At 39.8% G+C, this 25,479-nt stretch overlaps 1 protein-coding gene across 1 annotated transcript in view; it reads right to left on the bottom strand.

Annotated features, from left to right (window-relative positions):
- Exoc6b (exocyst complex component 6B) overlaps positions 1 to 25,479 on the bottom strand; it is a 440,601-nt gene that overhangs the window by 162,711 nt on the left and 252,411 nt on the right. Inside the window, exon 18 of the mRNA XM_051154822.1 lies at positions 24,630 to 24,809. Within this exon, the coding sequence (XP_051010779.1) occupies positions 24,630 to 24,809 (180 nt within the window). The remainder of the gene's footprint in view (positions 1 to 24,629; positions 24,810 to 25,479) is intronic.

Raw genomic sequence — 25,479 nt, forward strand, 5'->3', positions numbered from 1 at the left:
GAGATAGGATGCACCCAACAGGACAAGAAAGAGGCCACTTGACAGAGTGCAGGGAAAGGGGGAGGGGCTTACACAGAGTTTTTCAAAGAGTTGATTACTGGGACAGTTTTTAGAGACAAGTTGCAGAAAGAACAAATTAGACATAGGTGAAGACAGAATGAGCCAGAGAATGTGAATGAGCCAAAATATTAAACCATATAGCCAGAATTAGTTTGAGGCCAGACAGAACAATTCAGCCAAAAGCCAGTTTGAATCAGTCAGCTTGGAGAGGTGTTTAGGCCAGAACACCTGAGGTGGACCAGCCAGTGGAAGTTCAGAAAGAGCTAGAAAGGCCTGGGAACAGCTTTCATCTCATCCCCTCATTTAAGGAAATAAAAACAACATTTACAGACCCTCTCATGTCAGACCCAACAATATGTATCTCAAAGTGTTCTCCAAACTCGCTTGTCCTGGGTTAGTCTGGCCCCTGACTCTGTAAAAGGAAGGAAAGAGAACAAGAAAACAGAGGCAAATGAAAGCCTTTGGGAATGGCTGAAAGGTAAGCTGTCCCAAACAGAAATGTGGCTGTTCCCTTTGATGGGGATAGCTAACAGAAAGCTACCCATGAGGGGAGTTTTTTCCGAAAAATCTCAACCAATGACTCCAGCATGACAGCTTCCTTAGCTGATTTCTGCTAGATGTTATAAACACCAACGGATGGTGCTTTAGTGTTTATCTGCAGCTTCTCTATTTGCTACTTGGAGTCATTCCACACCATAAAATACAGGTACAGTAATACTTCTATGAGTTGTTTAAACACACACACACACACACACACACACACACACACACACACACACACACACGAAAGTTTATTTACACCCTTCTGTTTCTATAGTGTTTTCCTGAGAACTTCCAAAAACTCAGAGTTCAAATACTCATACCTGCTATATTATGCTGTATATGCCATTCAACTTTATTTTAATAGAATGGTAAGTTTGTTAATATTAATATGTCTTGTGGTATTAAAGAACAAAAGAAAAGAAAAGCCATTAAATGAAAGGAAGAATAAGAAGGATATAAGAATGAAAGTGTTTTTGGTAAAAAAAAACTTCTATGTGATATAACTTTGCTCCAAGATGGCCAGATGATTCCGAGTGGGAAAGTGGTTTTCCTCTTCCCTGGGGGGGCTGTTGCCCACTAGCCCATCAAGGCAAGAGGAGCAAAGACAAGACACAGGACCTGGAGATCGATACTCTGGGAACCATTTCAGGAGATAGTTCAAATTTGATCAGGGAAAACAAAGGCTGTATGCCCGTTGGGGAGTGTGTGTGGGTTTCCAGGATAGGCATTTAAAGATGCTGTTTTTACATTTGCCAGCATGCTCCTATCATATGAAGTAGAACACAGTACTTAATTATTCTATAGGTGCAGAGAGGGGAGAGCTAGCAGGAGCTGTGTCAAGGGCCATATATCAAGTGTGGTTAAGGGCATCTATGTCTAAAGACACTCTCCAGATGGAGTGAGGTAGAGAGCCGGAGGCCCTGCTGTGGAGAGGGAGTCCTGTGGCTATCCAGACCTGGAAGACTGCAACCTCAAACAGCAATGTTATTCCAAAAGGGAAGAGATAAAAATGCAAAGCTGAAAAACCTCAACAAGGTCTGGTTATGTTATATAAGGTATTTAAGGATGAGACTTAGAGTTGACATATGTATGATAGTAAAACTTCTAAAGTCAAAGTTGAAGTAGACCTCTATGTAAACAAATGGAGTTACTGGACTGCTTTGGTAGCATTTACAAATACCAGTTTAAGTCAGTCCCCACTCAATGGTGGAGAATATCCTGTCCATCGGATAGATCTGGGTAGGGATTCGAAGTTTACTGCATGTATTGCCCTTGGCTGGTGTCATAGTTTGAGCAGGACCCCCGGGCCCAGATCCGCCCATCATAATGTTCTTCTTGTAGGTTTCTAGGGCCCTTTGGATCCTTCTATTTCCACATTCTCCCTTGCTTCTCTCACCTAAAGTCCTAATAGGATGTCCTCTCCTCTGACCCACTTTCCTGGTCAGTGAAGACTTTCATGGGACACACCCTTTGGGCTAGTGTCCAGATATAAGTGAGTATATACCATTTGACTCTTTCTGCTTCTGGGTGAACTCACTCATTATGATCATTTCTAGTTCAATCCGTTTGTCCACAAAATTTGGGAATTCCTTGTTTTTAATAGCTAAGTAGTATCCCATAGTGTAAATGTACCACAGTTTCTTTATCCATGCTTCTGCTGAGGGACACTTAGGCTGGTTTCCATGTTCTGGCTATTATCAATAAAGCCGCTATGAACATTGTTGAGCATATGTCCCTCTTGTGTGTGAACTCTGGTGCCCCACTTTTGACCACGTCCCTTTGATGGGGAGGCCTGGTGTCACTCAGAGGAAGGACAGCAGCCTACCAAGAAGAGACTGATACCCTATGAGCATATACAGGGGGAGGAGGTCCCCGTCAGTCACAGACATAGGGGAGGGAAGTAGGGGGAAAGTGGGAGGGGGGAAGGAATGGGAGGATACAAGGAATGGGCTAACAATTGAGATGTAATATGAATAAATTAATAAAATAGCTTAAAAAAGAGATAGAGACCTGATAAGAAATTAAAAAGCAAACAAATAAATATCAGTTTAAAAGAACAAAATGTATGTCTAACCAAAGTTTATTTAAAATTGTTTGATTTTTGCCCAACCTTTGTATATATGAATAGTATACAAAAATTAAAAGTACAAGACTGGTGTAACTAACCCTCCATGTGTTCAACAGCCATACGTAGAGTCCTGTATTACTAAGGTCAGAGGCCTAAACAGGACAATATTTTCCCCTTGTCCTACAAAGTCTACTAGGTCCCAAGGAACTATGGGACATCTTGTTCCAATAGGCCACGGAGACCCTATCAGATAGACTCTAATCAGTGTATATTAAAGAGGAGAATCAATTGACAGGGGCATGATCCCTAAACTTCTAAGTGAAGCCATGGTCAAGCAAAACCCTCACTCATTCTCCAATGATGGAGAAACAGGTAAAAGACAGCAGCTAAAGAAGTGAGTGGCTCCATCGAGCTCAAATGGCTTCTAAGAACCAGTCTCTCAACTGGCCTCTTCCATAGTTCCACCAAGTGGGAAAATATACCCCAAGTTAAAAATAATTGATAATATAAATAAAAGAATACTCAGGCTTCCCAGGTCTCTGTATGGACTAATGACATACCAGGTAAAGCAATCAAATCAAGGGACTGTGATCAAATCAAGGGACTCTCATGCTTTTTCTAAGCATAAAAATATTGCTCTTTGTATATTTCTAGTAAATCTGTTCCTGTCTCCTTTGCTTTACAAGGTTTACAAAATCAGAGTACGACCATGCCAAAGACTACCACCCCATGGTTGGACAGCTTTAAAGCTAGATCTCTGGACCTTCAAATTCATTATAATCTGAGAAGTGATGCTATTTATCCTGTACACTAAATTGCTATCTTAATTTTCTCTCCTCTTGTTTACAGTCACTCATGCTGTGCATTATACTATTAGACTGTCCCATGACAATAATTCCATCTATCTGGGTCCTTTTGATTATCCTCAAATGACAGAACGTCACCAAGTGAGGACATTCCTATTGTCTGCTGGAACCACCTAGACTGACTCAAAGCCCATCTCCTAAGTGATGTGACTTTTGAACCTCAACCCTGAGGGAAGAACATTCTGTAGCTGCATACATATTAGCAAGCCTGGAGGCCATGGAAGAAAGATCCTCCTTTATAGCATTTTTCTCCTCCAAAATTTCTATTACCAGAGATTGTCTCGAGTCCCCCAGTGAGGACACAACTCTTGTTGAGCAGACAGTAATTATGAGAATAGCAACTATGCCCCTCCTTTACACCTATCTATTAAAAACAAAAGTCGGGAATGTTAGCCAGGGAAGTGTCATTTTGCAGAGCTCTGCTATTTTGGTTGAACTGTCAAGACAAGTCCCATAGCCACAGTAATTTGGTTTACAGAACTAAAGTATCTCGTTTGTCTAGATTCTTGCCTGCCCTATACCATGGACCACAGTAAAGACTGACCAGGAGAGATGTTTATCCATAATTTAACATTCCCCCCCCTCCCTTTTTTTAGACAGTCTTACTATGTGGCCTTGGCTGGCCTGAAGTCACTAGGGACACCAGGCTGGCCTTGAACTCACAGAGCTCCCTCTGCTTCTGCTTCCTGGTGCTGGGGTTAAACTGGTAAGCCAGTGTGCCCTGGTCACCTTTAACTGACTACTCACTGGTTACCTCTAGCAACTTGCAACTGCAGGCAAAAAGGAAATGTTTCAATCCTCTTTCCTGACTTTTTATGCCTTATAATTACTCAGCCTGGAGGTGGGTAGGCTCTGGTATTTATGTAGTCCTCCTCTGCAAATTTTCCCAAAAATAAAGGCTTAGACTCTTAGCAAGCTGCTCATAACGTGTCTGTCTTTCCGTCTCATTAACTTTTCAATAACACAACTGGTAGCTGGGGGCAGGGATAGGGGAGGTGTTTTCTGCTTTGCTCTTCAGCAGGAAAAATGTATACTCCCTACTCTCTAAAAGAGATAAACTCCTATGCAAATTTTATGTCAGTAGATTTCTAAAGTACAGGTCTTAATTAATTTGATTTCATAGTTTTGTTTTTAAACTGTGTATGAGTGTTCTGTCTGCATGTGTATTTGGCACCATGTGTTCATCTGTGTGCCTGGTACAATGGCAGGTAGATGAGGGTGGAGTTACATGTAGTTGCAAGCTGCCCTGTGAGCACCGGGAATTGAATGTAAGTCATCGGTAAGAACAAGTGTCCTTTACTACTGGGCCTTCTCTCTAGAACCATGGATAGGTCACTTAAAATAAAGATGTGGCCTCTTCTCTTCCTGAGGTACATGAGCTGCCTACTTACTATCCAATATACTATAACAGAGTTGGAATAAAATAACTAAAATAATTTCCAAATCTGAAAGAAATGAAAACAACAAGCAGAGGTGACGTGACTTAGAATTCTGAAATTTGGCTGTACAGAAGCTGCAATGCAGGGGTATTCCTTAACTGCTTCTCCAAACCTTCCTAGTTCACTGCTCTCTGGGGCTATTATTCTATCCTTTACAAAGGATCACCTGTGGATCTAACAAATAGGACTGTGGGCTATGTGGCCCCCTCCCTTCTTCCTCCCCTCTCCTCTCCCTACCTTTGCTCCCTTTGCATCCCTCTCTACTTTCTCTCCCTTCAGAAGGCTGAGCCGTTTCTCAGCCTGCTTACTGTTCTCTGGAGGCTGAAGAGAAACAAACACTCCCCAGGCGCAGCCCCATTAGCCACACCATGGTTCCTGTGCAGTACAGCTCTCATGGTATTTTCCTACCTTTTTATTTATTTGATTGCAGCCATTTATTGTTCCAATAGCTTTATTTATGCACCCTATGGAGTATATTAAAGTCTTCACTTATCATGAAAGTGGGATGGGGGGAGAACATCCTATTGGGACTCTTGGTGAGAGAAGTATGGAAGAATGGGGAAATAGATGAATCCAGAGGGTCCTAGAAACCTACAAGAAGAACATCATGATGGGTGGATTGGGGCCCGGGGGTGGGGTGTCTGCTCAAACTATTGCACTAACCAAGGACAATACAATAGTAAACACTGAACCTCTACTCTGATCTATCCAATGGACAGGATCTTCTCCAGAGTTACATGGAGAGCAGGAACTGACTCTGACATGAACTCTGGCACTCCATATTTAACCACCTCCCCTTGATGGGGAGGCCTGGTGGCACTCAAAGAAAGAATAAGCAGGCTACCAAGATGAGACTTGATAGCCTATGACCATATAGTGAGGGAGGAGGTCCCCCTCAGTCATAGACCTAGGGGAAGAGAATAGGGTGAAAGCGGGAGGGAAGGAGGAATGGATACAAGTGATGGGACGGCAATTGAGTTGTAATCTGAGTAATTTAATAAAATAAAATAAAAAATAAAGTTCCTGAGCATGGGGGAGCTTTACTCTTTGTTTACCCCCTTCCCCTCCCATGTACATTCCTGAGATATTTCAAACAAATGAAAGGATTTACTGGACATGAACTTCAATTGATTCTAAAATTTTAACTAAAGTTTGTTGGCTTTAGCTCTAGAGTCATCTTTGATAGATGGCTGATATATAATGGGCTTTTGTGTATTCAAATAAATTTACAATTATGTATCTATCCAGTTGAAACTGACAGCTGCACATTTTAACCCTTGATGTCTTGAAATTGCTAAGCTATCTTATGGGGAATGTCTTTTATATCCTTGTTCAACCCAGCACATTCTTCTTCTAGGCTCATTCCTGTTCTGTAATACCTAATCAAATGAAATAAACAGTAACCAAAGGAAAAATAGCAATGGTAACAGTTTATTTCTCAAATTCTTTGCCTGAAAGCACATACTCTATGACCTGAATTCTAGATAATCCAGATGGCACTATCATGGGAAGATTTATCTTAGGCACCACCTGCTTGTAGCCAAGCCACAAAGTCAATGACATGTATCTTAATTAGTGTGTGTGTGTGTGTGTGTGTGTGTGTGCGCGCGCGCGCGTGCGCGCGTGCACGTGTTTATGTGTATTACAACAGTATGCACCATTCTGAAATCAAGTTCCACTTTATTGCAGTTACAACAACGAACAACTCCAAAATCACCATGGATAAGTATAGCATAAGGCAAGCGGATTCCCTGATCAGATTCTACTGTTTAGGGCTCAGATGCAATACTTAGATTGGGTGATAAAGATTGTAAAACATGAGCCTCCTCAAGATCCACATCTTTGTCCCTCTGTGCCTGAGTATGGAAACTAGTCACATCTCTGGAACACACCTTCTGTGTGCTAATTCTGAGGAAACACGAGACGATTTCACCTCAATGATGTTGGTCTCTTAGTCACCACTAATTTCTCAGTTTCAACTACCCAGGGCCAACTGTCCCAACAAGCAAAGGTTTTCCTTTAGTGGTTCTGGTGTCTTGCTAACCACGCATTATTCTTCAGCTCCAGTTAACCAGAACCACACAGATTCTTAACTAAATATATGCAATGAACCCAATAAACATTAAATGATTCTAAAACTTGTTTCTGGAACATCACAAGCCCAGGTCTCTTTATCCTTGCATTTCTCTTAACACTTTTATTTTCCAAGCTCACCAAAACTAATACTCAACGGCTTTTCTAGATCAAAGGTCTAAAATAATTCCACAACCCTCCAAAAACATGGTCAGCTCTGTCACAGCAATACCCTACTCCTGGTACTAATCGCTGTCCTCCTCAGGGTTATAGATGCTATGACAAAACACCATGACCAAAAGCAACCCAGGGAGGAAATGGTGTATTTGGCTTACACTTCCACTTTGTAGTCCATCACTGAAGGAAATCAGGGCAGAAGCCTAAACACAGCAAGAACCTGGAGGTGGGAATGTATGAGGAGGCCATGGAGGAGTGCTGCTCACTAGCTTGCTCTTTGGGGCTTGCTCAGTCTGCTTTATTATAGCAACCAGGACCACTATCCCAGAAGTAGCCACACACACAACGGCCTTGGCCTTCCCACATCAATCACTAAGTGAGAAAACATCCTACAGTCCTGCTTACAGCCCATTCATATTGAGGTGTTTTCTTAATTGAGGATCGTATCTCTCTAGTTACTCTAGCTTGTGCCAGCTTGATATAAACCTAGCCAGCAGAAAAAGCTTATTGGTAAATTTCCAGGTTCTACATTGCTACTAACATTTAACTGTGAGGTGTCAAGTTTTATAGTGGAACAAAACAAGAATATCAACAATTATTTTTAAAGGTCATTGAAACACTCCTTCATCTACCTACTTAACTGGGAAGCCATTTTTTTCATATATTCCAACGAAAACAGCACATGGCATAAGAATAATTCTGATGCAGACATCAAAACTGCAGACAGAAATACAGAATAATGCCAATCTTCTCACAAACATCTTTGGTTGTAAATATGGTTATGGCTTTTGAACAATATTCCATTCACATCAACTCTTATGTAAGTATAAATATGTATTTTAAGGTTCCTTCACTATGATTGTCCCATAGAGTAAACATTAACAGTTGCCCCCAGGACAAGTAAAGTCTTTGGCATTTAAGCAATATGTGGATTACAAAAAACTTAAGGAATCCCAAATCTTAGGGATAGCTATGATTACCTCCCATTTTTGAAGGGGAGTGTCTAATAAATCAATTAATTCAGAGGCTTAAAACAATTCACATGTACTATCTTACACTTAGGCATCAGAGGCCAATATGGGTCCCACACAGCAAGTGTCAAGAGCTGCATTCCTTTTGAGGATTCTGTGGAGGAAAAGGTAGTTCTTTTTTTTTTTTCTTCCTTCCTTTCCATTTTCCTTTTTTCTTTTCTTTTCTTTCTTTCTTTTCCCAGTTTCTAGGGGATACCTGCACTGCATGTCTCATACACCATCACAGACCTCTACTATGTCATATGTCCCCTCCTCTGACATTCTACCTTCCTCTTATGAGGACATTCAATTCAAAGAAGAAAGATGGCATAAGTGTTAGAGCTAAGAGAGAGAAAATATTCTGGCAGTCTGGAGCCAGGGAATACAACAAAGACACTGCATGCCAAATATCACACAAGAGATTTACTGGGAAGGAAAAACACAAAGGATACACAGCCTCAGCCCGAGGAGAAACAGCATGGAACTGAAGAGAAGGCAGACTTTATGTAGGGTCAGGGATGGAGCTTTCCAAGGTGGCCGAGGATTAGAGCAACTATGTGGCCTAATCTTGGGGCAAGCTCAGGGATTGGTGGGATTTCTATGGCCTGATAATGGGATTTTTTTTCCCCTGTAGAGTGGGGCTTGAATGCCATAATAGTCTGGCAGGGGGTGGGGCCTGATGGCATGGGGTCTCCAGGGGAGGGCCAGTGTACAGCAGGGAGAGACAGAATTGCCCTGTCCTCTGAGTTGGGGTGAATAGTCAACAGACAGGATCATACCTTCCTTAGGCCTCTTAGCTTAAGGCTATCGGCAAAGTCCTATTTGCCATGGAGCTGACAGGATTTTTGAGTATGAATATCTTTGAGAGATCAATAGTCTATCTATAACAAAACATATATTGAACACTTTAAAATCATAAGGGTGGCTAATCTAATAAAAACATGTACACTGATACTTCAAAAAGTAGTAAATAGAAATGGCCAATAAGAATATAAAATGCTGCCTGATTTCATTGTTTTTCAAAATAATCAGTTAACAAAAATGAAAAAATAAAACTACCATATGCCTAATAGGGTTAAAATAAGAAGGAAGATAATTCTGAATGTTGTGGAACAGCTAAGGATTCTGGCATCCTATCACAAAGAATATAAATTGCTATAATCCTTTGAAAAACTGTTTTGAGTAGATTGGGACATTTTCATATCCTATGACATGCCAATTTCACTCCCAAGTGCTCGAAATATTTACTAACCCAGACATGATGGCACATGCCTATAATCCCAGCATTTGGGTGGCAGATGTAAATCAGGTAATACTCAGCTATATAGCATATACCAGGCTAGCTAGGGGTACACAGCAAGAGATGAGTGAAAATAAACAAAGAAAAATTAAATGTTCACCAAAATCCATAAACAGTGAGTTTCAAGGCAGCATCACTGCTAATAAGTAACAATGGAAAACAGCTCAAATGTCGTGCAGCTCTAAGCTGTGAAATGGTGATCACCTCACAGACAGGGAAGTGGACAGGGATAGTAAAACTGAACAAGGAGTAAACACAATGCCATCCTACAGACTAGCCAAGCCAAGCTAGAAACACAAATACATCTAATGGAAAGGGGGAAAGCTATGGAGGACATGGTTAAAGGGGCACATGAAAGAGTCTTCTAAGAGACTAGTGACACTCCAGTCCTTGACTTTGGTGCTGGTCACCAGCTATGTCTACTCTGCAAAAATTTAAACATAATAGACACAATTTGTTCATTTTCAGACATATTTCTAATTTTTTTGAAAGACATAAGTTATTTTCTAAAGGACAGACTGTTTTAAAAGTGTATTGGATTGGGGGGTTGGGAAGGAGGAGTTGGAGAGAGAGCACAGGGATCGAGAATGCACACTGCTCTTAAAGAGACTCTTGAGTTTGGCTCCCAACACCCATGTTCAGCTTACAACTACCTGAAACTCTAGTTCCAGAAGATCCAATGCCTCTGGTCTCAATGGACACCTGCACTCACATATCCAAAAAACTCTGCCATACACATGCACACATACAAACACACTAAAAAAGTAAATCTTTTGAGCAGGGTGTGGTAGGTCATGCCTGTAATCCCAGCACTCAAGGAGGCAGAGGAAGGCAGATCTCTGTGAGTTAGAGGCCTACAAAGTGAGTCTAGGACAGCCAAGGCTACACAGAGAACTCATGTCTCGAAAAAAAATTTTAAAAAAGTACTAGAATTGAAATGTAAAGAATTCAAACTGCAGAACAAGCAGGTCATTTATATTCCTAATCCAAATACATGGGAATAGCTCTGACACTGGCAGATATACGAATGGAAAGACATAGAGAGGCCCCATGTTGGCCACAGATTCTCTGTGACTTAATACTAGAGGCCACTCTTAGTAAGGCATGAAGGAAGATTGGCAGATGCCTTATGTCAACTCATATAATGAGTAGGAAACTAGTTTTAATTGTTCTGTGCATCCTGCACGCCTCATACAATTATAATATTACAACTGTATAATGTGAGAAATTATGTTTTCAGAACAAAATAATTGGACACTGGTGCTGGATCAGACCTGACAGTATTCATTCCTATCAGCATGATGGATGCTGACATCCTGCATCCTCCTAGCTCCATCCCTGGATGAATCTGTTGCTGTTACCCATCAGGTTTGTACTGCTTCCCAGACAACATTGTAGAAAACTTCTGATACAATTTGGATGACCATTTCAATCTCCTACTAAGTCTGGAATCTCTCAACATTTAGAAACTGGACCACAAATGCAATCCCTGGCTTGCTTAACCATTTTCTCCAGTCTTTTTGTGCCCCTTCCAAGGTATTATTTGCCCCAATTCAGCCTGAAGAAATCTTAAGAGAACGATGCCCATTCCCTCTAAAGTGGGGGAAGAGGGTTGTATAGGTTTCTGTTTGCTCTCTTGGTCTACAAGTGCTTATTCTCATCGGTAGATGGTCATAAGTCATTATTGGTCTTATACAGAGAAAAACTAGGTGAAACTCAGGGATGTCTCTCTTTTCCTTTATCTTGCATATGTAGGTAAGAAGATAGGAGATGAAAAGAAAAAAGGGGAGATATAGGAACACAGAGGGAAGACAGAACAAAAGGTAGATGATTGAACTTACTCCTTAACTCAAGGCCTTAATTGTTACTCATAATGAGGGTTATGTCTAAGTCATTCTATAGAATTTAGTATATTGATACAGAACACGGGCATGTCAAATTTTTGTCAGATTTTAGCACAAGAATATATTGTAAGTCTAACAGATAGATATGACTCTATCGATATATGAGGTAAAATAGTTGAATAAGGTCTTCAAAAGCCTCAGAGACACATAGAACATGGCATTTAAAGTTGTTCTTACAATCCTGAATTTCTTTGACAACAAGACAAGTTAACTCCTGACAACACCCAGCTGACCTCAAGACGATGAGCATCAAAGAGCCTCCTTATGGAGATGGCTTCAAATGTGGCAAACCAGCCACTGGGCAAAATGTCCTCGTTCCTGCCACAAACAGAATTCTGCCTAAAAATGGGCAGCTTAGATGCAGGCAGAGTCAACTGCCTCACTCTGCCAAGACAGGGTAAGCAAGTCCTCAATAGCTCCTGCCCTGTGGATAAGTCTGGCAGAGATATTGGGCCAGAAAGCCAAAGATGAGGCTCCAACATTATAGAGAGTGTTGGGTGACTCTTCAGTCAGTAAACCATCTAAGTCAATTTGTACATTTTGGAAGCTGCTAACCTGCATTGCTGGTTCACTCGGGAATTTAAATTTATTCCTTCTCAAGTCTCTAAGGGGCATTGAAGGCCAGATAGTATAGTTTTACATTCAAGTTTAGCTGGTTAGGTGATAAGATCTTTTTAGATCAAGATAAAGAAGTTACGTTATTAGAGTTGAGATAGGATAGATACTGAATTTCATTCAGAAATTTAGACCCAGCAAGACAGGAAAGACATTTACTTCAAGCTGGACATATACAAATAGCCAAACCACTATGAATGTAACATTTATAGAACTTATGATTGTCGCATGGTTCTCCCTGCTGCATGTAGTTTGTTTTATATATGTGTAATAAAATAAATGTATTTTTTAAAAAGTAGATCTTATGTAAAAACAAAAACAGAAAAACTCACATTTTTGTAGATGATACTCAACTACAACTAACCGCAAGAGTTACAAGAGATATGTGACGAAAGAGGAAAAATGTACACTGTTAGTCAACACAGCACCAACAATATTGTCTAGTGAAAAAAACCCAAAACATTAGATGGTGCACAATTCCAATGGAAGCTATGCTCACTTCTAGAAAAAAAGCAAGGAAGGAGGTACCCTTTTAAAGGTTACATAGCAAAGTCCTGCAGGGTAGACTAGGGACTATTTGTCTGATGAAGCACTACTCCCCATTTCAAGGTCCGGTCACTTCCTGATCCTAAAACCACAATCCATAGGAGTTATCGAGATACTTAACAGTAAATCAAAACAAACTAAAATAGCATTCCACTACAACAAAACACATGCAAGCAAACATGATATAAAATTTCCTTCTTTCTCACCATTTTAGAACAGTTAAAGATACCAAATCATTCATTTACAAAAATCCTGTAAAGGCGATCAGATAAAAATAGCAAGTAGATGTCCTCACATAAACCCTTCTGAGAATATGATGTAATACCTGCAGGGATGCACCACAGGGCAAAAACCTCACTCTCACCTACCTTTTTTGGTAGTTTTTTTTCCAACAAGAGCTTGGACCTCAGACCTCAGATAAGAGATAAGTGCGCAGATAAGAGCTGAAGTACTAAATGCCTTCACATGCTAATTCAAGAAAGGAGCCCATAAGCAAAGGCACGCCCTGTGCTGGCTTTTAGTGATGCATCTTATATGTCTGGAGAACTTCAAACACTTACTGAGCCTCACTAAAACCAGCTACAAACCCAAGAGAACTGCTAAACAGAGGCACATGCCACGTCTGCTCACACAACTGTAGGCTCCTCTCCCGGCAGCATGTGCACATGTGCTGCCACCCTAGAACCAACCTCATCAATTGGATTTACCATCTTGTGAGAGGCACAAACACAGGTTTAGAATGGCCTTTAACAATGTTTCCCGAAGCAAGATTTTCTTCCATGAGAACCTAAAATATCGTTCCGTGTTCTCCCAATCTCCTCTCATTGAAATGGAATGGCAAAGCAAAATAAATTGGCAGTAAAATAGTGTAGTCAGAATAGAAAATGTCAAATGGTAGCCAGCTGCATTCCCAACGAGACACATCCAATCTCATGACATTTGTTGAGTACCTGATCCATGCTGGATACATTAAAAAGTCTAAGACATATTTTCTCAAATCTGTAATTCTGGTAATTATAAGGGGAAAGTTTTTCCTATACAAGAAAAAAAGATAATATATTGTTTCCAGCAGCGAAGAATACGTTAAAGTATATATGGTTATAAGAAACAGAGGGAGGATTTGGGAAAGACTTTATAGGAAAAAAAAAATGGACCCTTGACTTGTATTTCAAAGACAGGAGAGTTAGGAAAGGATTTGAGAAGTCATCCAAGCAGCAGTAACATCCATACACCTCACATGCATAGGATTTCTGGAAGCAGAGACCAGATACACTTGGCTGAAGTCACTGCTTTCTGAAGGGGTTGTGAGAGACCATCTAGGACAGCTGGGAGTTACGATGACAGACTAACAATGACCAGCACTCTTCCAAGGCCTCTTCCACACACCAACACCTCATCTGTCATTACTGTCCCTGACCTACTATACAGCAGGGTTCTAAGCCCCTCCCCTAGAACTCTGCTGGAGGACCTCAATCTCACATCACCATGTCGGCTCCAAACATCATCTGTCAGCCCTTTAAATTTTAGTGACAAGCAATTTGTCTACCATATAAAAAGAGAATGGACTTTGCATCCACAGGAACCAGAAGACCTCCATTTTAATCCCATTTCCACAAGCATTGCTTATATTATCTTAAGCAATGTTTTATTTGTCTCTACCTAAGCCTGTTGTGCCAAAACCAACTGACTTTATAGACAGTAATGGGATAAATGACAGAGACTGGCATCTGGCAGAATTGAAAAGTATAGATATTTCCCCCTCTCACTCAAATAATATATAAATAAAAGAAAATATGAAATGAGAGGGACAGCAAAGGTAGGTGGATATCTCCAAGTTGAACCCAGCCAGGATGACACAGTAAGGCCCTGTCTCAAAACAACACAAAACAAAACAAACAATAAAGAATTTTATATATGTATGTGTGTGTGTGTGTGTGTGTGTGTGTGTGTGTAAAAATGTTTACAGGGCTGTAGTGATGGCTCAGAGGTTAAGAACACTGACTGCTCTTTTGAAGGTCCTGAGTTCAATTCCCAGCAACCACATGATGGCTCACAACCATCTGTAATGAGATCGGTGCCTTCTTCTGACCTGCAGGTGTACATGCAGACAGAATACTGTATACATAATAAATAAATAAATAAATAAATAAATAAATCTTTTTTTTTTTTTAATGTTTACAGTTTTGAAGAAAAATAAAAAATCACGCCACCAACACAATGTTTGCCTTTTGTATACTTAATGTTTTAGAGATTTCCCAACTATAATACACTTTGAGGCATTTCACATGCATGTAATCTGCTTATAAAATCTTGTTCTGCTTTTCTAATATCATATTAAAAATATTTCCAATAATACACTATAGACATGAGGTCAGTTCACAAATGTACAATATTTTGACTAATAGTGTTATAGTTTATGGACCCATGTGCATATGACTATACAGTTAAGGTTTTAAATTACTTTACTTTTATAAGCAATGTTGATATGGCTGTCCCACCTCAGCACCACAAGGAAGCCCAGTGACACTGAAGTGACTGAGCTTAACAGCCCCTATGGTATCCTCACAGGACCTGCTCACTAAAACTGCTTGTGTGACACAAACAATTAGAGCTGTAGAATTCCACTCCTTAAAACTCCACATGCTGATTTTCTGTATTATCTCATCACCTAAGTCAGGATTACAATATACATCCTATTTCATATCAGACAGATTTTTAAAGTAATTATAAGAAAGGAATATGATTCAAAAGTCAGTATCATTCAGACGGCCAAAGACTACTGGCTGCACACTGCCAGAAACAGCAAAAGCTATTGCTGATCACAGGAGCTTTCTTGGGAGAAAACTGCTAAGTAATAGCCCAACACACATAAGCCTCTGTAAAGAAACAAAACCTCTACAGGACTTAGGTGATTAAACTTGGAAGCCTAGCACCAAACTAACAAGGAGCTAATCTGCTGATCAGTGTACTCTAGGTAGTTCAAATAACCTAGAGGTTAAACATGCAGAAACAGGAAACATAAATCAATTTCTTCAGAGGCAGAGCTATCATGAGCAAATCTGTTATTTCTCCCCATCAAAGAAAAGAAAATTCTTTAGGCATTTCTTCTATCCATGTAATTAATTTGAAGAAAAATGTTATTGTATCCTGAAGGCGCTGAAGCCTGCCTGTCTCACGAGGACCCTGGAACTTTCCCTATTTTGTTCCAGAGAAAGCCATAGGGAGTGGATCCACTTAGACAATCATTACCAGATGAGAGACTTTCCACATAACGTGTCAGGAGTTACAGCAGCTAGAAATGAGTACCTCACTAATGAGTAACACACACACACACACACACATATACACACACACACACTATATATATATACATATATATATACACACACACACACACACATACACACACACACACATGTATAATTTTTTTCTCCCTTCCTATTGCCTGATTGAGTTCCTACTTTATAAGTAGCATTACTATAATTTATTTTCACTGCTAGGAAGCATTTGGGTCATATTGCCTAAGATTTTATGTATTAATATTAAAGAGAAATCCAGGGTGCCCCTCAGGGAAGGGCATTTAAAAGATGGTTCTGTTCAACACAGCCTAGTATTCCCCAGATAGCTGTGAGATGGTACAGAGAGAGACAGATAAAGTGTGAGGAGGTCCTTCATGGGAGACTTGGTATGTGGTATATTCTCAAATGGAGGGTAGTCAGCAGTATGTAAAATAGAAGACTACTGCTTAGTTCTCAAACCTGGGCAAGATCACTTCAGCTTTCAGTTTTTCCAGTTGACAAACAGAAAAAATATCAACTGCCCATGTATCAAACAGGTTGTTTTAAGAAGTCATATGAGACAGTGTAAGGTACACGGAGTATGAATATTATAAAGTAATATATGAATGGAAGGCATTTTACCAAAAAAAATTTCTGTCATTTGAAGAATAATGTTTCTTGGTTTTGGAAAAATAAGAAATATATAAGGAGAGAAATTTTAAAATGTACTCAATGTTCTGGTTTCTTTTTATCTCAGCATAATAACTTACGATTTTTCATAATAATCAAACTACTTTTAATGACACATAAGACCCCCCCCCAAATAGTTTTTAATCCTGGAGGAAAAGTCACATGATTTATAATATAAAGCAAGTAAAATTCACAAAACCTTGTGTACCAATGTAAAACTGCCATCTATAGACACTGGTGAACAACACAAAGCCCTATCCTCAGGCAGCAATAACCAATAAAATTGTATAGAGAAACAGTTGGCATCAAACCAATCCATATAAATCCTGGACCCTGTCCCCCACAAAGCACATTCCCTCCTGAATTTCCATCCCCACCCCACACATATTACCCACACTTTTCCAGTGGGATAGCTGTGTCTTCATGCACTCGAGTAACTGACAGCAGCTGTAGCCTCTGAAATACAACATCCACTTTCAAATTATACCCTCCACTTCCTGACTCAGACACAAGAGCTGACTTATCTACCTAAGGTAGAAATGGGCTCTGGCCATGTAAGAAGTACCTAAAAAGGAAGATGCCCCATCTAGGTAATAGTTAGAATTAGAAAAGGGTCCAGAGTGCATTCTTTGAAATAAGGCTTGGTGGATGTGAGCATATATTTTAGGGCAGCAGCAGTAACAGCAGATGGTGAAGACATGGCATAAAGGCGCAGGAAGCAATGACCTGGATGTACTTGAAAAGCAGCCCTGCTTTCACTCGAGTGGGAGCATCTCTGTTAAACACAAAGAATATGGGGTGCCACTAGAGGAAAACTTTCTGCATACATATATGTCAGTACTATGCATGTTTGCATTTTTACAGGCATATGTTTACATGGGTACATGCACATGTGTGAGTGTACATATGGAAGCCACAAGCTGATGTCTGGTGTCATTTAATCATTCTCTACCTTATATTTTGAGGCAGGATCTCTCGCTGATCCCAGAGCTCATCATTTTGGCTACTCTAACTAGCCAGCTTGCCCAGGGCGTCCCTGTCTCTGTAACTGGAACACCTGCAGGAAGGTTAAGTGCGCTCTAGAGACTGGAACTCTGGTCCTTACACTTGCACGCCAAGTGCTTTACCTGCTGAGGCATCTCCCTGCCTGGCACTGTGGAAAGTCTTAATAGTCACAAAGAAGATTCTTTATATTTTTCAAGTTATTTTAATTTATTCAGATTACATGCCACTTGTTACCCCTCACTTGTATACATGAGGCATTGATGACTCCTGAGTGGGCAATTACTTGGTAAGTCTTCAAGTATCGGTAGCTCATAAAGTTAAACAGAACAAAAAGGAAAATACAAGTTTTAGAGGAGTTTCTGAAAGGAAGAATTTCACAAAATTATAGATAGAAAACAGCTTTTTATTAAGAGACAGCTTCTAGGAAGGAAAAGGCAGCACTACATTTGGACACAAACTAAGAGCATGGCACATGAAGCCACCACAGCAACAGAGTTAGGGTAGACTTTGCCCTGAGTCACATGCATACACAGCAGGCAGAAAACAAAATCAGGACTCTTTCCCCCAAGCTCTGCAACTTGAGGCAATATCCGCCTGCCCCCCATCTTTCTCCAGCACTTGTAAGAGGAAACTATCTGAATAACAAAGACAAAATCCTTAAAACATGTTCAGTTGTCCAAAGCCAAATGATCAGCCATGAAAACATACATACAAGTAACAGTACACAGACCTGACAGGTTATATTAAAGGATATAAATGTGATGGCTATTCTTGTGTCAAGTTGACTACATCTGGAATCAACTAAAATCCAAATGACTCCCAGCACACCTTTGAGGGATGTTTTCTTAATTAAATCATTTGATGTGGGAAGACCCACTTTTACTCCAGATCTCTGAGGTGGGAAGATGCACCTTTAATCTGGACCATACATCCTACTGGCAGCCTGTATAAAGAACAGGGGAGGGGAATAGGAAGCGAGGAGCTGACTAATACAGATTTTGGTGCCAGGAATGGGGTCTTGCCCTGAGGTTACCATGTCCTTTAATCCATTTAGTATCAGGCTTTTCTTTAAAATTTTTACCTCCTAAAGCACTGGACTTAGCTTCATTGCACTTCCTGTTGCTCTTTTCTGTTCAAACTGTACATTTTGTATTTCTCTTTGTCCAGCTTGCTGCTTTCCATTATACATCTGTACGAGAGTGATGACCAGTAACTATACAACACAGTCACAGCTATGCTGGCTTGAAATCTACTGTGCCAAACCCATGAATCCAAAATACTTCAAATTTTTTTCAACAAGGGCAAAACGCAACCACACTCTTTGCCAAAATATCACAGGAGTGTCTCTAGGCCACTTACTAATGTTCTTCCTTTCTTAAACCTCCAGGCCAAGCTATCAAAGCTGCACCGTTCTCAGCACCATCATCCTCCATCTTCCTATTATTAAGCTCCCCTTAAAGGATTCAGCTGCTTCCCTTATCCAAAGTCCCAAAGTCCACATTCTGTCAATAAACAGTATAGCCAGTCCTACCACACCCATATCCTGTTCCTTGATACCAATTTCTCTATAAGTCACTGTTCTGTTCCTGTGAAGAGACAACATGACCACAGCAACTTTTATAAAATAAAACTTTTAATTGATGTCTGGCTTATAGTTTCAAAGGTTAGTGCATTATCATCATGGTAGGAACATGGCAGCAGGCAGCAGGTGTGCTGGAACAGTAGCTGAGAATTACATCCTGATTCCCAGGCCAAGAGAGAGAAAGAGAGGCTCTAGGCTTTGCATGGGCTTTTGAAACATCAAAGCCCACCCCCAGTGACATACTTCTTCCAACACGGTCATACTTCCTAATTCTTCTACTCCTTCCAAATAGTGCAACTCCTTGATGATTAAGCATTTAAATATACCAGCCTTTGAGGAGCTGCTCTTATGCAAACCAACACTATACATATATACATACATACATACATACATACATACATAAATTAATGAAGAAAAATAGGCCGTAAGTTTGAAAGAAAGTGAGGAGGAGTTTATGGGAGGGTCTGGAGGGAGGAAAGGAAATGGAGAAACACTACAACTAAATTACAACTGAAAAAAGAAAAAGAAAAATGTTCTGATGACAAGAATGCAAAATGCACGGATACGCATGCAATAGTAAATTAATGAGGGGTGCCTGAGTTACATGTTTGTGTAGTTGCTTTATCTGTCAGCTCAAGGAACATGATAATAGTTAATAGTCTACCTGGAAAACACTATGATGGTCTCTCAGGATACCTCATGAAAATAGGCAAACCACACTGGTCACCAAAACATCAAAAGAAAAATACAGTAATAACCTCCCAAAAAATTCACATCATAATGAGTATAATTAGTACACCCTCTGTCACCCAACTACACACACACACACACACACACACAGTGGCCTCTCCCATCCATGGCACTGTTGTGATATACACCTAACAACTAAGAGAAATGGGGAACCTCAGGATTGAAAAGAAGGCATTCTTTACCTGTTCCTTTCCAGTTCTCTTCTCATACAAATTTTGCACCATTTATTCTCTGGACAAAATCATGCCTGACTTTGCAATTTCAAGTCTAGAAAGGAAGTATTCACACTACGGAGAACAAATGACCTGGGCTTGTTCTCAGAAACAGCTTCTTCCCACCCCTCTTTCTCTAGTAAATGTGCAAGAATTCCACAGAGAGATTACCTGACATTCTGGGGAAAGTGAACAGAAATACTAGGCTATCTCATTAGCTGTCTGTGGAAAACAAAAAAGGGGGAAGTTTCAGAAATGAGACGTATCTGATTCTACCGACCAATTCAAGCAGTGTGATGATGAGAAGGGCAGCTCTCATCGAATACTAAAGCCAGACATGAAGCTTTCATACTGAAGCTTAGTATTACAACTAATATATGCAAATTAGAAAGAAATTGTTGTTTGTTTACTCCAGACAAGACAGATACATGGCCACATGGTCACAATCCTGAGGATTTACATGTTTTCAACTCTCTCCTACCTTGATTCTGGACAATACATGGTAAGAAAGAGCAATAACCTGAAATGTACTGTCAGCTCAGCACACAATGAGAAGCTACATAATGTTTACAAAAAAGCACCTCAGAACTGGCAACAAAGGGAAACGTTAAGAAGAATCATGACGTAGGTGCTGAAGTAATGCATTCTGAGTTAGACGACTGACCTAAAAGTTACAGTGAACCACGAGAAGCATGGTGAGGAGCTGTGGGGCGCGTGTCAGTGCAAGGCTCCCTGCAACACAGAGCACGGCCAGGGAACGGCTTTTCTGATGCGGAGACATGGGTGTGAGCAGCACTGATACAGCAGAGCTGTCTGCACAGACCTTGGACTCTGAGCTTCCTCCTTATGGTGCTCGAAGAGCCACTCACACCCATCATCAAACAAAGTCAAAGCAAAGACAAGAGTCAAAATATTGTTCCTCATTTTCTGAAAGAAAGAAAGAAAGAAAGAAAGAAAGAAAGAAAGAAAGAAAGAAAGAAAGAAAGGAAGGGAAAGGAAAGAAATTCATTTGAAAAATCAATCTTAAATAAAGTGCTGCTTTAAATAGACATAAAGTTAGATCTCAAAGACCTAGAAATTCTGGAGAAGAATGTATCTCTAAGTATCACCTACCCACCCTACCACGATTAAAAAGACATCAAATGTTTTACATAGAAGAAAAAAATCCCAGAAAGAAAATCTAAAAACCCAAAAGCTGCACATAGAAAAGCATAATTAAGCCAAGGACTATACAATACTACATAGAACACAGTGATTAATGTGTGTGGATGTGCACCAGAAATTAGCCCAAACAATATAGAACTCTTATACTATTTTGTAAGTCTCAAGTGTGATCTGTGAAAACTGCCCTATCAGCTGTACACTTTAGTGTGTGAGAGGAAGCACACATCACAAGTACTATTCACAATGAGAAGCATTCCAGTTCCTCACTTTCTTGTAAGTAGCAAGCTCACAAATTATCAGTCGTTTTTCTAACGATTTCAGGCACTGGTATCAACTTCAGAACAGGGACATATTTTCAGGTTACAAAAAACTTACAAGTATCTTGTTTCCTCAATATTTCCTTAGAAAAATTCAAATATTTAAGCAGTCTAGAATTCACTGTCATATAGAAAGCAAGGACTTAATCTTCATCCAAACTGGCAGAGAGTAGTGACAACTTTATTGAAAAACATTTTTTTATTGAGAAAGAAATTATTTCACAGATCTTGAAATACTTATAGATTTTTGCATTCCACTCCTTTAATGTCATTCTATCCTAGTCTTAAAAAATACAACTTAGTTTGATGAATAGCATTTCATTTCTAATAGGTAAAGACCACACTTAATTTTTGTACATATTTAGTAAATAGTGTCTAACTTTAGCATTATTTAATTAATAGATTTCCTTGTGAAATTTGCCTAGTGCTCATAATAATTTGGTTAGTCTTTGAAAAATCCTCTGCACCACAAAATATTCCCATCCTGGTATACCTATATGCTACTCTGTGAAGGATTCTTCACAATTTTCTACTAATTATGTGTTAAGTCTACAAGGAAGGAAATGTTGGTGCTCATAATTAACTTAGATATGTTTTAGCAGTTCAAACACGCTGAAGAAAGAGTCTGATTACTATAAATATATTTGTTCTTAGAAATTTTTGTTTAATTTAATAAATTTATTTAAGAAATTTTCTAAAATAAATAGTGATAAGCATTTTTAACCTCCCGATGCTCATGTAAAGTCATGGGTTTAATATAACCCTGTTACATTTATATTACCTGCTGAATTCTAAATAAGTACTTTTTATCCTATTATTAAAGTATAATTTTATATTTTAGTGAGTTTTGTTTTTAAATCAAGAAATAATATTATATATTATGTAATGTCCTTATAAAATATGCCAACATACTTTCTTTCATTTACATAGTAATTTGACAAGTCAAATATTAAGAAATTTTTAAAATCTAGAACCATCCTTGCATTTCTATAATAAATCCTAGATAGTAGTTACTGAATTTCTTTTCTATAATATTTTCAATTGACATTCAATTTTAATTTATTTTGTCCCATAAGTGTAAGCTTCCTTTGTATTTTTAAAAGAATTACTTACTTTTATTATGTGTATATGAGTGTTTTGCCTACCTGTAGGTAAGAGCATTGTGTGTGTACCGGTGCACAGAAGACAAAAGTTGGCACAGATGGTGGTAAGCCAGTATGTGGGTGCTGGGAACTAAAGCCAGGTCCTCTGCGAGTACATGCTCTGAGCCACTGAGCCACCTCTCCAGCTCCAATGTATTTTTTCATATGCTTGTGCTATTGTGCTAGATTTGCCTTGTCTTGTTATCAGAGTGAAGTGAGATAAAACAGCACAACTTTCTGCAAGTCACTCCTCCTACTAAGCACAACTAGCAGAAGTAAAAAAGCAGACTTTCTTTTCTTTAAAGATACCAGAATGCTATAAACAAAGAAGACTAAAAGTAAAATTACAGAAACAGCAGACCCTTTTTAATGTCATCTGAGGGTCAGCAGCTGTCCTTGGCAGCACTGGCCAAACCCCAGCATAGGCAATAAACAGAGAACCAGAGTTAGGTCCCAGGGTCCCAGGAAGAGCCCTTTCTTTCAAAGGGCTCGAGTGTTAAAATTAGACATCTGAAAACCAAGCTTTCCATTACGGCATCTGTTGAATTCTAAAGCTGGACAGCTCAGGAAAATAAAGGTTTCCGCCAAACCTTTGAAAGGCAGAGTGAGGTTTTAGTCTTCTAGTGCCTCAGACACAGAGACTTGGCAGAGGACACGTATGTGAGAATCTTCGGTAGGCAGTTTTAAATCCATTTGAGATGTGCTAACAACACAACCACAGACCAGGTAGCTCATAAGCAACACAACATTTTTTCTCCCAGTCCTGGAACCTGGAGGTCTAGATCCAGGTGATAACAGATTCAGTGTTGGTGAGGGCACATTTGCAACTTCAGAATACACATATTCCTGAGGCATTCAATTATGTAAGAAGAAAGCTCTCTAGAATTCCTCATGAAGGACCCAGCCTATGGCCATCCCGTTCAGGGACTCATATTCTGCTGCCACAGGATTAAGTAGGTCCAGCACTTAGACTACAGGAAAAGAGAAAAGGCAGGGCAGTGTTCCACAGAGCCTGGCAACTTACAAGTTGTTTTTCATGTTGTTTTTGTTTGGTTTTTTGTTGTTTTTAACTCTTTTTAACTGTTTATCAGTCGACTGTTAACACTCTTTCTTAGTGTCTGCCTGAAGAAGGCAGAAGACCAAAATGCAGTAGTTTATGCAGTCATCTTTGGTGCTGAAGACATCAAAAGGCCTGCCCTCACCATGCCCTGCAGCACCTTCACTAGCAACCGGGTAGCTAAAGGCGCGTAACGACTGCAAGCCAAGCAAGTGCCTAAGGATCACCCCATATACTTACTCAATAAGGGAAAGAATAAACATAATTAGAAGGCAGAATCTTAGAAAGCAGAACCTATGCAGTTTAAATACAGTGTCTAACAACAAACAAAAATACTAGGAAGGATGAACATTTCACTAAAAATCAAATCCATCAATATGTGCATAAATAATAAGTAATAAACATAACTTTAAATGATTGGAGCTAATAAAATCAATAAACAACCATGAAGTAGCTAAAAAGATAGGTGAGTTCATCAAAGAATTTCAATTCATCAAGAAAAGTCAAACGATGTTCTAAAACTAAAGAAACAGATCTTGAATGTTAGCTGCAAGTCTCCTTGATGCTCTTTACAGTGTCGATGTCATGTCCTATATTTATGACTGTGAACTTAGTTGTAAGACCTGCAGCACAGACAAACTGCAAAAGTCTTTGAAAACAAGCTATATGGGAGGCTTCAGAATTCCTGTAACGTTCACACATCTACTAGAAGCTCTTAGACATTAAAGAGGTCCCTGGCAAGCTAAATCATAAATGAAGACTTGGGCAAAGCTACAATTTAAGGCATCGTTTTCCTGTTTTGAGGGGAAAGTGGAAGCCACGATCACTTACAGGAAGGTGTGTGAAGACAGAAAACGTGCTGCGAAGGAAGGCGATGAGGTCGACTAGGTAGTCGCTGGCTTTGTTGTCCAGGTCTCCGGTCATCCAGTCGTAGTCAGCCAGCTGCAGAAACTGGTCAATCTTCTGATTTAAGTTTGTGTATATCTCTTCTTCAGCTGCATGTCTAGCATCCTGGGAAATTGAAAAACACATTCAGGTGGCTAGGGTGACAATGGAAAACATGTATGTGATGCATTCACCACATGCCTATATGCAGTTAGTACCACAGCCGGGAGTGTGAACCACATCGGCCACCAGGAACACTGCCCTCCCAGGAGGCACAAAGGAATGTTCTCTCATTCCCCCGCCTTTTTTTTTTGCGCGTGCTCACTGTCTACCTCCCTCTTTCTGAGGGGAGGCTGGAATGATCTGCAAGAAAAGCTATTCTTTTTTTTTTTTTTCACAAATAAGGAATCACCCCCCCCACACACACACACACACAATCTATTTCCTTTATTTTCTCATTCCATCATAAAGAAAATTTACTTTCAGAGTTTGATCCCACTTTGACTCTTTGTGTGACTCCAAAAAGGCTCCTTTCTGTATTTCCAAGCTGCCTATATCCTCCAATTCCTCCAGCTGCTTGTAAATATGCCTCTTCCGCTGGTCACTGTCAGAACCCTAAGCTTCCTTCATCACAGGGCTCATTTGAAGGCTAATCTATACAGCATAGTCCTACAAAGGTGGTAAGACAGCACCAAGAAGTCCTAGATCACATAACTTTGTGGCGCCTGTATAGGAGACTCATTTTACACATGATCTTAGTAAAGTCTCTAGTAAGTATTTTTGAACTTAATTTTCT

The sequence above is a fragment of the Acomys russatus genome, chromosome 13, assembly GCF_903995435.1.
Source record: "Acomys russatus chromosome 13, mAcoRus1.1, whole genome shotgun sequence".
NCBI lineage: Eukaryota > Metazoa > Chordata > Mammalia > Rodentia > Muridae > Acomys > Acomys russatus.